This window comes from Centruroides vittatus, unplaced genomic scaffold, assembly GCF_030686945.1.
Source record: "Centruroides vittatus isolate TY-2023 unplaced genomic scaffold, ASM3068694v2 contig_738, whole genome shotgun sequence".
Classification (NCBI taxonomy): Eukaryota; Metazoa; Arthropoda; class Arachnida; order Scorpiones; family Buthidae; genus Centruroides; species Centruroides vittatus.
Window position 1 is genome coordinate 2,699,863 of NW_027122474.1, and position 16,069 is coordinate 2,715,931.

General features: G+C 25.0%; 1 protein-coding gene across 1 annotated transcript in view; it reads right to left on the minus strand.

Annotated features, from left to right (window-relative positions):
• The window catches only part of LOC136981008 (protein turtle-like), a 112,449-nt gene that overhangs the window by 34,615 nt on the left and 61,765 nt on the right, over positions 1 to 16,069 (minus strand). The window contains exons 2-3 of the mRNA XM_067277254.1: positions 5,846 to 6,184; positions 252 to 362 (exon numbers count right to left, since the gene is read on the minus strand). Coding sequence (XP_067133355.1) covers positions 252 to 362; positions 5,846 to 6,184 — 450 coding nt within the window. The remainder of the gene's footprint in view (positions 1 to 251; positions 363 to 5,845; positions 6,185 to 16,069) is intronic.

The window sequence follows — 16,069 nt, forward strand, 5'->3', positions numbered from 1 at the left end:
AATTCAATGTTAAATTTAAGGTACTTTTTTATGTTTAGTAAACATTTTCGAAAATTTTGACAGTGTAAATTTACATTTAAATATCTCTTCATCTACAATACCTTTTGTAGCATTCATTATAAAAATTTACTGTTTCGGCTACAGAAAAGTGCTATTCTTAACACACAAAGATATCATGCATCTTCGTGTATATTTTAGATTTGTATTGGAGTAACATTTAAGAAGAAAATAATATAATTTCAAGTACTTACCCCCTTCAGCTTCACATAGAAGATAGATTCTATCACCTTCATTATAAGGTCCTATCACCCCATCCAAGACTTCACCATTCTTGTTTTTGATATGCACTGTCCTTGGAGGAACTGAAACGATAGATATCATTTATTTCCTTTATGGTGTTAAGGATAAATGAAATCAAGAATGAGATTTATCATATTATTATTATTGATTTCACCAAGAAAACTACGTGTAATCTAATAACTGATAATAAGAATGAAGCCTTGCCATCTTCTACAATCATCTTTGAAGATGCTAATGATGCTGATTGAAGATTCTAGTGAGTAAAGATGCTAAAGATTTATTCTTGACATCTTTGAAGAGTTTAAGAATATTGACGATTGGTGATTAAAGATGTTGAGGATGAATCCTAAGTACCTTCTTTGATGATCACAATTTTCAATCATCATCATTCGTGTCCTGTCCTAATCACTTATTCTCAGCATCTTCTCTGATCGTTAATCTTCAATATCTCTAGAATTTGAAAAAGATGCTAAGGATTCATCCTCAGCATCAACTTTGAAGGTTCTTTCGAAGAACAAACAATTTTTCTTTTAACTAAATTGTATAATATAAGATTTAATACATTTTTACACGTAATAAAATTTTAATTTTTCATTTTTTTTAGATAAAACAAGTGATTTTTCTTTACATATTTCAGGCTTTGATGTTATATATATGGTCTTATATAAAAGTTAAGTAAATTGTTAAATAATATTAAATACATTATTTAATATATTTATTGTTATCTGTTTTTTTTATATAACTTTTTTATGTGCAAAAATTTTCTTACAGTATAGAATTTCTAGCTGAAGTATAGCTATATGTCACCTGTTGAAAGTCAATTGAATTTTTAGTAGACATTACTGGTTATATCGAATCGTTTAACTTGAGAATAGTATTGAAAATTATTTCTAGAAAAAGTAATATTTTCAAAAATTCCGAATTTCATCATAAAAAAAATAATAATAATAAAATTATTCAGAGATAAAATTTCTTTTCTTTATGAATAAAGTAAATTTTTGTTATGAATTATTTTCTGAAGCTTCTGGTCAAAAATTTTCAACTCTAAATCCGTTCAAATATTATTAATTTTTAAGGAATTTTTCATGAAATTTATTTTTGAAACTAAATTTTTAACGTTTCTTAATAATTTTATTTATTATAAACCTTAAAAATTGCACGCACAGTGTATCAATATCAACACGTTTCATTACTCAAAAATTAATAATTTCCTAATTAATTTTACTATTTTAAAATAAATTTCATGCAAATTTATACATAAAAATAGAATTTTAATTACTTTATAAAGATTTTTCTCTATTGTAAACTTTAAAAAATCGCATCAGTAACGATATATTTTTATGTTTTGGCCACCATCTAGAAGAGAAATTTCCTTATAAATTTATAATTTTCTATTCGAAATTTGTGAAAAGGTGATTGTAAAAATGTAAAAATCTTTTTAAAAAACAACTAGAATATTCAAATATTTAAGTTGTTTCGATAGTTTCTTAGATGGTTTACAATTTTCAAAATGTTGGTACTTTACTGAAGTACATGTTTGGTAGATAGAACATGGTTTGTGGAAAAGAAAGAAAGAAAAGGAAAAGAAAAAAAAAAGGAAAATAGAAAGAAAAGATGAGAAAACGAATTGAAAAGAGGATACGCAGAAACATTCCCCCAATATATATATATAAAGAAAATATATTTTGAATGTTTTTTCATGAGAAGTAAATGTGAAATGTAGCATATTGAATGAGAGAAAATATTATTGTAATGCAGGAAATTGTCTTTGTTTTCTTGTTTTTTTTAAACCTCTTTTAGTGTCTAGAAGTGTAAAACAAAAATATACTTTGTAAATTTGCCATAATTTCTTAGTAAATTAAGCATCATTGAACTTAATATAAAGTTTCTGGCGCTTAATTTCTTTGAAGTATTTAATTTTTAATAATTAATCAATAGAATATTTTACTTAATTAAAAAAATAAGACTATATGGTAAAAATTGTTGTGTAAATCCATTAAAAATTAAATTACAATCATTTTTAAATAACAATCAAAATTATTTTATAAATTATTGTAGATTTTAAATTATTGTATCTTTATTTATATAATAGTAAATTAACAAAATTTAGTATTCAAAAGTATACACACAATATAAATAAAAATTTAAATGTTCTAAATTAAATTAAATTTTGTAAATTGATAAAAGTCGTAATAAAATAAATCAGATTAAAAGATGATGCTAAAGATTTATTCTTGACATCTTTGAAGATTCAAAGTTATTGATGATTGATTATCAAAGATGTTGAAGTTGAATCTTTAATGCGTTCAATAATCATCCTTAGTATCCTAATTATCAATTCTTAGCATCTATGAACCTCAATCATCAATATACCTAGAATTTTCAATGCTAAATATTCATCCTCAGCATCTTTGAAGATTCTTTCTATTAATCAATTTCTTATGAATCTTTAATACTAAGAAAATATCTCTTAATATTTATATTAAACCAATAAAAATACCGTTAAATATGTCAAAAACTTTTTAAAAATAAAATTATATATGAAGATTTTAATGTCTTTATATATAAAAATTAAACAGAATATGCGTGTCTTGTGCAGGTGCTAACTGTTAACACGTGTATCTAGTGTACTTGTTAATTATTGAATTGAATTTTCGTCAGAAGCACCAAAATTTTTTTTAAATATATAAATTCAAGATAAAAAGTTTATTTTTAAAGATCATATCATTATTAACATAGGGGAAAAAAAACTTTCATTGTGAGTACACACGAATGTTTATCTAATTGTTAACCACTGGAAAAACTCTTCGTCGCGTGTCGTTATATTATTAATGATCGATAGAATACATATATAAATAAATAAAACAAAAATTACTTATTTAAATTCACCAATTGTTTCTTAAAAAATAAAGAAGAATATGTTAAAGGCACGACAAATAGTAAAGGAAGAAGCCATTTAACAAAAGCTTTCAATAAACATTCATTGTCTTTAGCAAATTTAAATATTTATCTTTCTTTTTAATGCATTAAATTTTATAGTTTTTATAAAATTCGAGTCACGAAAACTCTCTTTGTTTTGATAAAAGCTTAAATCCCATCATAGTTTTCATCATACTATCTATCTCTATACATAAACAGGATAGATAAACAGTAAAAACCATTTTAAAAAATGGTAAAAAAGGGTGTTTAAAGCTGGAAATTTTAAGCATAAGGACGGGGGGGGAGCGTGTGATCTTGTTAGTACATTCGATATTACACCAATATCACGTGACTTCTCTGTATTGTTGCCATCTGGTAGCAATTGGGATTTACGAGAGCTGTCTTGTTAATATAATACAGAATTCAATAAAGCTTTGTAGTTGAGCTGTGTATTGGTAGTAATAACAGAGTAAGGAACCTCGGCCAATTACCAAATTTACATAGTTTAATCAGTATGTTGGTAATAGTGAAATAACGTTAATTAAATTCTATAGTAAGAGAGTTTGTGCATTCTGATAGATGAAAATGCACTTAAGGAACCGAGGATGAAGCTAATTATGAGGTCCAACAGGTACAACGAGTCTGTGGGGATGTACGATTGTTACTACTGGTTATATCTTACATTTAATGATCTATATAAACGTGTAAAATATTGTTTACTTATAATTAATTTCTTTGATATTTTCTATCGTCGGTCGTCTTTACATGGTTAGGAACGATAAATTTGTTAAAACACCTTCAATTTTCTGAAAAAATTCGACGTAAAATTATAGAAAAACATTCTTTTCTGCATATATTAATAAAATTATTTTCTCTTGTAAAACTTCATCAGCAGCTTTTGCTGATTTAATTGCCCTAAAGAAGAAAATAAGGCTTCTGTAATATATTAGCATAGGGATATATCAATTTTAAATCTTTAGTTTTTTTTATATTAAACTGTTGTGTTTTAGGTAAGGAGTAACAAATTACCTGTCTATGTAGCCATTTTTTATTTCCAAACAGTCGATTCCATACTCAGATACTGTTTCCTATCTTGGTGTAAACATTTGATCAGAAGGTCACTTTCAATAATCATATTTAAAATGTTACAAAAATGGTTAGTAGTGCATAAATGTATGTCGTGGAGACGTTAAATTATATGATTTTGCAAAGCCCACCCGAAACCATTAACTAGTGGCCGAGTGATTTTATCCACTTAGTCACTAGTTAATGGTTTCAGGTTCTCGCCTGATCACAAGTTGACTACGTGGAGTATTTTGGAAATTTTTACGCGCGTAACACCTAAATAGGGACCAGTTTCCCATAGAAAACACTACTTTAAGGCAAATTGCCCATTAACTCAATCCATATCATCTAAATCTTTTAATCAATTCCAATCTGGTAGGCACCTATAGTTCTGATTGGGTAATAAATTTAATTTTTACTCTTCAAATTTAAACAATATTAAAAGTATTTTAAAATAGTTATATTCATCGGAAAGTAAGGAATTAAACAATATTATATAATATTATTAATTTTATTATTAAGATAAATAAATTTGCTATTTTCACATCCTATAAGTTGAATCACAAACTTCGAAAGATGTATAACATTTTTTCAAATAAATTATTTAATTATAAATATTAATAAATAAGGAATAACGCTTTGTTAAATCTGTCTAATATAATATATTATTATTATTATTTTTTTTTATTTTTTAAAATAATTAATTAATATATTTAGAAACAAAAATAAGCGAACAAATTTCAATATTATCATCTTAAAAGATAGTTTTATTATTATTAATTTTTTCGTCGTGTATTTTTTTCTTCTTTCCCTTCATGTAAATGCAAATTCGTTTACAAGATTAACATACGAAATAATAAATGAAATTTGATATCTAATTAATTAGTCATCAAGTCAAATATTCTCAACGGGTATCGAAGTTAATATTACTTGTTTTTCTGCATGAAGTGAAGAGGTTTGTGTTCACTTAATCGTGTTTTCTTAGATTTGCTTTGAACAATACACGAAAGACAAGGAGTTGAATGAATATGGAAATGAAAAAAGGGTATGAACATGTACCGAGTTAATGTACAACAAAAGCAAAATCAATTTGACAGATGGGAACGACTAGCACTTCTTTCATTGATGTGATTTTCTTTGCACTTTATAATTTTAGCTACTTAAAATCTTCTTAAATCTTATTACGTATGCGTGTTAATATTCTAAAACTTCTTAAGTATATAAATTATCAATAATTCTTAATAGAAAAAATAAAATAAACCGTGTTTCGGACGTGTCTGTTGATTAAACGAGATCTAAATTAAGTAAGAAGTTATCCGAAAAAGTATTGAATGAGTGATAAGTTCTCTATACTTTAAACATCTGAATAACGATGATAATATAACGGCATGAATGCCTTTTCATCTCGAGGTGAATTGGATGTTCTTGTGAGTGTTAATTAAGCAAGCTGCAACAATTGTCTGTCATCTAGTTAAAGCTCCGAGAAGGGCTGAATTCAGGAAACATTTTTACTTAAACCTACGAGATTTATAGATCATCATCAGATATTTAATATGCTTACCTATAATTTTTAAATAAATAATAGAGTTACGAGATCGAGCCTTATTAAAGTCGACTCTGCATCTGTAAGCACCTTCATCTTCTAAACTGAGTTGGTGCATTTCGAGCGTGGCAGGGACATTTGTAGTGATGAGATAAGTCCTCCGGGATAAACTGTCAGTAGCTGCGTGTCTAGCTTGACCGAGATTTCCTCTTCTGGCATCTAGACTGTAAATTGGCGTGATAGAATCGTCTTTATACCATAACACCAAAGATACACTATCATCTTGAGTCGGAGGGGTGATGTTGCATGGTAACATACTTTTTCCACCAGCTATACCCATTACTCTAGTAGCCACGTCTGGAAATAAAATATGTAAATCTAATCATCAAAAATTCAAGTTGGATAACCACAAAAAAATTTCTTATACTTGTAAAGAACATCAATCAAATATTCTAAAGTAAATAAAATCTTTGGTAAAGATAAGAAGGGAAAAAATGTATTACATACAAACGATATGTTATAATTAATATTTTTTCTCCTTAAGTTATTAATATTAATATATCCCGATACGTTGTAAACATTATAAAAATGATTAATGCCATATTTTTTTCAAGGTTTCTAACCAAAAATCCTAAGTAAGCACGCATATAAATGGATGGGAAAATAATAATTTTTTCAGTTATTTTTATGTTTGTCGAGAATTATTCATGATTTTTTCCGACAGAAGTGATATTTTTTTTTCCTATTAAATAACTAAGATTCATTCCTCTAAACATGATCTACAACATCAAATAAAACTTATAAACTAATTATTGTCTCGTGTTTACTCGTATATTTTGAAATCTATCAAGAAGTGTCATACTTTGACATTGCTAATTTATGTGCCTTCTTGGGTTATAGATAACTAAAGAATTCCCAGTTGTATATAGAAACCAATTATTATTATCTTCAAAAATTCCTCGGGGATAATATTGGGTTATCGTATCACAAAAATAAAAAGTTTATTTTTTTATAGCTCGAAGAAAGGACATTAATTTAATTTTTTTCTATATTTTTTTTTGTTCCTGTGTGTTTAGTCAATATCATCGATTGATTAAACATTAAATATTTTTTTATGTCAAAAGATTTTTTAAAATATTTATTTATATATACGAAATTGTAACAAGAAGTTTTTTTTATTTTATTTTTTTTTTTTTTAGTTTTGTACGGTTTCTATATAAGAATATTGTTAAAACTATGTAAGAAAAAAATACCCTAAAGCAGTACTAAATCCATCTCTCTCTCCTCTTATTTTTTCTTTAGTTGAAAGAATATCGTCTTTGGACAGAGACAGAGACAGACAGACAGACAATAGTGAATTTTTACAAGCTTCTACTATAACCACAATTGAGAAAAGTACTTACTGAAAACCATAAACAAAAGCAGACAGCCAAATAAATAGATTAGTGTAAAGGATTGGCAGCTGAAAGGATGGTTTCTTGTATATTTTTTCGAATTTTCTTTTTTATATAAGTCCTCCCGTCATAAACATAAAAATCGAATTTTTAAAAATTATTTCTAACACTCCTCTAAAGTAAATTATTTATTATTATTATATCTTGATAATTTAAAGTATTTTTTAAATAGATTTTTACTTCTTTGTGTAAGAAAAAGCATGAGAGGGGAGAGAAAAATATTTTTTTTTAAATAGAAAATATTAATATGATTTAATAATAAAAAATTTTTATAAACAATTGTCCAATATTTAATTAAATTTTTTATTAAAATTTAATAATATGTCCGTAGTTTTTTTAGAAAAAAATAATAAAAAATAAAGATCCACTATCATATATTTGAATGCGTGTGAAACAGATGTGCATTATTATACTTGCAAATAATAACTACCGCATTTTTATTTTTTGGATTTATTTTACTCAGCAGAAACTTTATTTTTTTCTATTTTATTCCTTTATTTTTATAAAAATAAGTTTACAATTTGATAAACAATACAAAATAAAGAAGAATTTTATTTGAAAAATGCTTTATATGAACAGTGTGCAAGAAATATAAAATACAATATAACCTGTGTAAACCGGACTCGCACGGTATAAAATATTTTTTGCCTGTTTGGCAGGTTTTCGTTTTATTCGGGTTCCGTTTTAGACAGGTTTTACTGTGCGCATTTTTAAAAGTTAATTTATAAATTTTTAAATATAATTAACTAAAATTCCTATAATTTAATTAAATAAACTGAGAAATTTATTAAATTTTAAAAAAATTAAGCTTAATCATAATTTAGATATTTTTTTTTTATAAATTAATTTAAATTTTATTAAAAATGATTTTTAATGTTGTTTAAACAACGTGGAGTGTGACTATATGACGTTTTTATAACACAATTATAGGTTATAAACTTAAAAAATTTTATTAAATTTTTTACATTTAATTATAAAATAGTTAAATATTATTAATTGTATCTTATAAGCTTTAAAATTATATAAATTTCAATTAATAAGTAAGTTGAATCAATAAAATTTTATGCAATTCCAAATCGTTGTTAAGTAAACGTGGCATTCTTTAAAAAACGTTTAAATAAAAAAAGAAAAACGTTTTAAAAAAAAGATCCGTCAATTAAAAACGTTTAAATCTTAATTAAACATTTAACCAAAAGATTTTCTATTGTCAAGAGTTTTTCAAATATAATTAATTAACTGAAATGCAATTATAAGAATCAAACAGAATTTACACGATCAAAACATTTCTCCAATGTAATTAATTAACTTTTATAATAATCACGATAACAAACTGTCTCTAATATACCCGAAAATTTGTTAAAATTTAACTTGGAAAACTTAATTATTCTAACTTTATGAAATTAACCTGGGGATATCGTGGGATCCTCCTCGTGTAACACACACTACATATAAATACGGAGAGGGTGGCCCAAAAATCGGATAACCATTGTAAAGACTAAATTGCTTTATTCATTTAAATATAATTAAGTACATAATTATTTAAATGAAAACAGCAATTTAGTCTTTACGATGGTCAACTTTTGGGCCAGCCTGTATAAAAATTAAGCTTATTATTCTTCACTAAAATATTATTTTGATTGACTTTATTATGTTTATAATAAATAAAACAAGATTTTTTTAAAAGGTAAAAAACAAAAGAATTTTATAATAATTTATTTTAATTGTTAAATTTAATTACGTTATATAGCTTTTAATAAATAAACAAACTTATTGATTTTTATTTTATTTATAAAATATAAAACGAATATTATATTTTATTTTATTAAAAAATTCATATATTATTAAATTCAGTTTAATATTTTTAATTATTAAGAAATCTTAACATTTTTACATCATACAAGAAAACCTGTCTAAAACGAAAAATATAATTCGATACCATTCGATTCCGGTTTACACGAGTTTTACTGTACACACACAGACTCGATCTAACTTCTAATAGCAGCCACCTCCCAACAACGCCGCTTCTAAACAGCCGCCATTTTTAATTTTCGTGAACAGAAATGCATACGAAACAATCTGGAAAACAACGGCCAACTCCTAACATGTTTGTTTTCGTCAGTGGCCTTTGTACGGAAGTTTGATTATATATATATAAGCATTTATATACATATAATCAAATTATTGTATTTGATTGTGATGTCACAAGCAAAAATTATTGTGACATCACAATGCCGGGTTACAATTTTTAACCATATTTTTAATTTAAAATATATGCTCTCGATCTAAAATTAGTCGTCTTTCCCTGTACATCATACTTTTCCTGCTAACAATAGAGTCATGCTGGTCATCTATCTAACACCTTTCAGGGGAACATATTTGAATTGAAATCACATGTCTTCCGGTATAGCCCGGAAGTTGGTATATAATTAATCGGGCCTCCTGTCCGTAAGCTTTCCATATCTGGTCTCGATTTACATCTATCTATCGTCTGTCTCTCTGTCCTTCCATAATCTCGATAACAACACAGTTCACGAGATTAAGGAAGGACAGACAACAGACGACAGTGGGAAATGATAGGTCTACAATTTTTTTTCAAATTGCAGCCCAAAAAATTTAATGCAGCAACTAAATAAAACAATATACAATCTATATTAAAAAAAATTGTTTTTTTCCTATGGCATAATAAGAGCAATTATAATATAAATTTTCAATCAGGTAACCAATCAATGTTGTTCATATATATTATCATGATATAAATCTTTCTTCAGTATCGAGGTCATTGAATGTAGAAGCTCAGAATTTCGTTAAAATTCATATTATCACGCATATCGATTATAACATTTTCTTTGTATATATCAAGCCAACTCCACTTGAATTATCTATATTATTTTATTATTATAATATTTTTTTATCATAGATGATGATAATAATAATATGCTTTTTTATATTATAGAAACTGTTCGATATATTTATCACGATAATAAAAACCGAAAATAGATTGATTATGTATGCACGCGTGACATGTTTGTGACGTATTTGTTTCATGTTACGATTTATTTCTAATTTCTTTTTATTATTTTTTACATTAAATATGTCAATAAAAATAAAAATATCTCCATAGAAATCTCAAAATAAACCTACTCGATGACTTTAATTTTTTTTTGTTATATTTTATTGTTAAACTTAATGATGTTTACCTCTTCCACCCTTCAAATATAATTTATCATCAGCTGATAAAAACAATTTAGTATAATTTTAAATATAAAAATGCTATAATATATATATATTATTTTTTATTTTATAAAATAAAGAAGTTTCAACCTCAACGATGCTCACCAATCTCTCCATTTTTTCAAAGTGTAATTTTACATCACTTGATAGAAGTGTTTTATACTTATTTTAATATTAATATCTTTTTAATTGTAAGTATAATATTTTAATTTTTAAAAATAAAGCGTCCCACGTGAATTGTAAGCTTACTAAACTCCGAATTGTATTCTTTTAGTTAATTTACTTCACGAAAGAAGCTAAGAATGAAGGGAAGAAAAGGTAAGAAAATAGAAGAAAACAATTAAAATAAATTTAAAAAAAATAGAAAAAAATATTCTAGATATTGTTTAGAATTTAATTAAACAACCAAACTATAACAATTTAAAAGGAACTTGGAGAACAAAGAATTACATTAAAATTCATTTCTCTGTTTTCTAAAGTATATCTAATTATCTTTATATAATATAAATTTAATAAACTAATGTAATTATTATTATTATTGTCATTTCTGTTTGTTGAATTTTTCATTTTTGTCTAAGGTTATGTAAATAATCATTGCTTCTAAGATAGACAATTAAGTATAGAAATAATTTTCTAGAATTTACGAAATTCTTATTCATTCTTTCTCTAGAATTTATTAGTTTTAATTAACTAAAATTTTATATTAATAATTTCTAATGTTATTGATTATTATAAATGTCATTTTTTAAATAGGAATTCTTAAAATGTTGCGGATTTTTGGTGATTTTTTTTTTTAGTTGGTTGGCAGTGAATTTTTTGAAAATTATGAAATTTATTATAGAACATTTCTGGTATAATTTTAATACAATAAAAATTACTAAATGCTAAAGTATTAAGTGATTTTTTTAAAAATAATAATCTTTAGAAATTTTCAAAAATTTACTTTGAATTTCTAGAATAATTTTTTTGGGTTTTCGGAGGAATTTTTTAAAATATTTATAGAATAATTTATTTAGATTTATTGAATAATTTTTAAATTTCTAGAATTTTTAAAGAATAAAATAAAAACTATTTATAGAAAGTTATTTATGTACTTTTTTTTATTTTTGAATTTTAAGTCGATAGTGACAAGTTTATATTTTTTTAAATAATCACAATTGCCTAAGGTATATTTCTAAAGATATTAATAAGTCGAAAAGTGGAAATTAATGTTAATATTCTTGACAGAAGAAGTGTCAAGATTATAATTTCATATTTGATTTAATTAGCGAGGTAAAATTACTTGAAAATTGTAGACAGATTTATTCTTTAAGAACTCTTAAGCAATATGACAAATAGCCTAAAGTCATAATTACACATAATACAATTATCTATAACTTATATTTTTGTTTAAGATGATAATAAAGATTGAGTTTTTATAAAGTTAAGAATTAATAGATTATTAATTATGACAGAAAGACCTGCAGATATGGAAGTTTTCAATTAAATCATTGGAAAATAATATATATAACATCAAAGAAGATAAATAATTTATATATCGAGTGAATAAATTTACATATTTAAATAATTTTATACTTAGAAGCTTTAATTTTAAGATTTAATGAGGTTTATTTTGATAAATAAAGTTTATGTAGACCTGTAGCATTGATTATGATGAATTTTTCAGGGTTTTGAAGTTTTTTTAATACACTTTAATTTTGAAATTGAAGACCTATAATTGCCCACCTGAGCTAGAACAGAAGCCACGTGAATTTAATTCAAATATTTTCTCCAGAATAGAGTTAGATACATGATCGGTATGACTCTAGTGTTATGAGGAAAAGTATGATGTACAGGGGCAAGGCACTAATAAAATCGAGAGCATATATTTTAAATCAAAGAAATTAAAAGCATGATTAAAAATTGCAGTTTACGATAATATACGTTCGATTTTTTAGGTCATACTTCTGTTTTATTTAAGTTACAGAAGAATATAGAGCATATAGAAAATACAATATTGACAAATTTTCAATTCTAGAAGATTAGAGTTCTTAGAAAAAACATTAATAAAAAACATTTTGTACACTAACACGATTGTTTGATTTATTGATGTACAGAATCTATAGGGCGTGTATACTGTATGTACATTTTAACATCAGTTAATGCGCAGAAACTTTTATTATTCAGAGAGAAAATAAAACTTTGAATATATAAATCCACGTTATATTCTCGAATGTCAATATTTAAAAATTATTCAATATTTTAAAGTATGTTAAACTTAAGTAGATGAAAGTGTGAATAAAATATAACAAAGAAGCATTTCTAAAAGTTTTTTTTTAATATTAAATATGTCTAAAAGTTAGTGAAATAATATTAAATAATCTATACTTATCAGAATTTCTTGATTTGGTGAATGATAAATCATTCTCTTTTCTTTTCTAAATGGCGGAAATTTATTTTATTTTTTATTTTTTCCTCTTAAGATCTCGAATTAGAACTTGGTATTGATTACAAGTTCAATAGATTCTTTTCAATTGTTTGTAGTGAAGAAAAGGAAATGTGCCTTAAAGAAAGTAATTCTAGTTCATTTTCAGATGTCTATATAAATCATACTCTTTCTTTCACTTTATTATCCTTGTCTATTTAAGTAATCTTTCAAGCTACTTTCATTAATTTTGACGATTTTAAAATTACTTCCTTCATCCCCTTTTTTAAGCTCTGATTGTACTTATTTTTTTACATAAAAATTGTAAATATATTATCCACTCCCAGATAATAGGGTGACAGCAGGGTCATTTGGCTCTGGCCCTAGACACAGAAAGATCTCAAAGTTTTTATCATTATTTTTAAAATAAAAGACTAAAGTGATATAAATTAAAAGTTCTTTTTGTAGAGTGATGAGAAATTCTGTTTTAATTTGTTTTATTGATTTTATTCAAGTATTTTTATGGCTTTCTCAGAAGGGTGGAGTCACAACCAGTGGCTTTGTTAAGTGATGAGAGATCCTAAGTAACAATGGACTTCGGGCCCTTTTTTATAAACTCATATAATGTAAAACCCTTATGACAAAATAATTGGCATTGTATAGAGACTAAGATCACAGCTAAATTTGAATTTTGAATACACCAATATTGAGAACAGTCTTTATGAACGTGTAAGGCTCCCTAAAAACACAAAGCCCTAGGCTTGCGCCTAGGGCTTTGAGTTTTTAGGGAGCCTTACATTGTTTCTTTCCTCCTCTTGAAACTGTCACGATACCTCGCTTCTTTCAGACCTTATGTATGCGAAATTTAATTTGAAATATTAAATTATTAATATTTCTATTTAAATTTGATATAAAATTTTAAACATATATATAAATAATTTAGGTAAAAACGTAAGAGAAAAAATTTGAATAAAAATACAAAAAGTCATATGCAAGCAACCTTAAATGCAATTTTTAGAAAATCTAAAAATTACTTTATTTTTCCTATTTTTTTCATCGATTTTACTTTATTACATAGACATTTCCATAGATCTTTATCACATTTCTCTTATATTAAAAACGTAATAAAATAAATCTTAACAATAGATAAGCTAAAGTTCAACATTATACTTTTTAATTAATGAATATTTTAAAAATAAATTTTCTTATACGGTTATACAATATGTATATATATATATATATATATTTTCCTTATTAAAAATTCTTTTCATAGAAAGAATATTATATTATGCATTATTATAGAATAAGGGGTGATTTTCTCATCAATGTCATCAATCATTATCATATGGTCTGTACTCAGGTAACTTCTTTTTATCTTACTGAACAAGTATCATCCATCAATGACTGTAATAGGAAACTAACAATGATGAAACAAAACTTATAGAATATCTAAAACTTAAAATTCCTGAAACTTTTATAAAATATTAATATTTATTGATTTGTATTATTTATTTAAAAAATAAAATATTAATTCTTTTTATATATTTTTTCCACTCCATAAGTTTAGAAAAAATTAAATTTAATCGTTTTATAGATAAGATTTTTTTAAAATAATTTACGACTCTTTTATGTTATATTGAGGTTTAGTTTTACGAACAATAAAATTCGAATTTTTGTGTGTATTTTTTAAAATATTTTCTACAGAAAAAAAGTGTTTTAAAGTAATTCTGAATGCTTACGTGTGTAATCTTTAAAATTTTCAAAGCAATAAAGTATAAAAATTGATAATAGTTTAAGAGTATGAAAATGTAGATATTAAGCTTTATATTATCAACAATAAAATATATATATATATACGGTAATTTAAGAGCAATTTAATTTTAAAAATATAAGGTTATTTTATAAAATTTAATAAAGTAAATTTATATTTTTGACATTTACAAAAAAAAAAGTTAAGAAGTTGTTTGGCGATTTTCACAACGTTGCCTGAAGTAGGATAAAATGCAAAAAAGTGTAGAAAAATTTCTAAAAATTTAAAATGTGTTTGGAAAAATTTTAATGTAAACTTCCCTTTTAGAAAAAAAAATAAATAAAATGTTTACATGCAAAAGTTTTGCTTTGCAATGAAGTAAATCTTGAAAAAAATCCAAGAAAATATACACAAATAAATTGTAACATTACTTAATATTTTATAGAATTATTCTACAAGTTTAAATTATTTTACTTTCTAATATAATGTGGTAAAAGCATTTTTCTTCGCAGGCGTGAATCTTTGACTAAATCCGCCGCCACATTTACATTTTGCCATTCTCCCAATAATTTATTTTGTCTCAGATTATTAAAATTCATCAATATAGTATTACGTATTTGTTCAGATTTTAGTGTTATACACTTAATGTTGATTCTAGAATTGGGAATGTTATGAATAAGTTTTATATCCTCTTTTTCGTTAAATGGCATTTTTGAGACGAATGTAAGAAAGGCTAGAATTTCTTTATGGTTCTTGTCTTTCATAATGTTTGTAAAATCATAAATTATTAGCTTATTATTATTAATAGAGTTAGTCATGGCATCCATTCTAAATTGCGTTTGTTCTGTATAAGTATGCAGTTTAGTCAAATCTTGTTCAATTTTATCATATTTTTTATTCACCAGTTGAAGTTGTTTTTTAAATTCCAATATTTCACTGTGAATATTATTAATTTCTTCTCGAATAGACGTAAATTGGTTATCAATCTTTTGGTTACTAGCCGTAATGAGTTCGACAATCTTTAACCATAGCTCTGTAGTTGAGATGTCTGGAGACTTTGGATTAGTTGTCTCGATTAATTTAGTAGATTTAGAATTCTCACCTGAAGTATTTGGGGAAACTGCTCTTCTTGTTTCTGTGTATTCAGTTATAAGATTTACCTCGGATCCAGATGATTTTGCACTGCTAAGTGGTAGATTCGAACGGTTAGTAGGTGGTCTTCCTCTTTTAGTAGGAGTTTTCTGCAGAGGTCCAGGGTTAGGTTCAATGCCAGAAATCAGCAATAGTAGCAATATTAGTTTGTAGCAAGTCATTATAATGCCAGGCAAGTATATTTTACGATATTTGTCAAAAAAGATTCTTGGAAAAAATCCAAGAAAATATACACAAATAAATTGTAACAT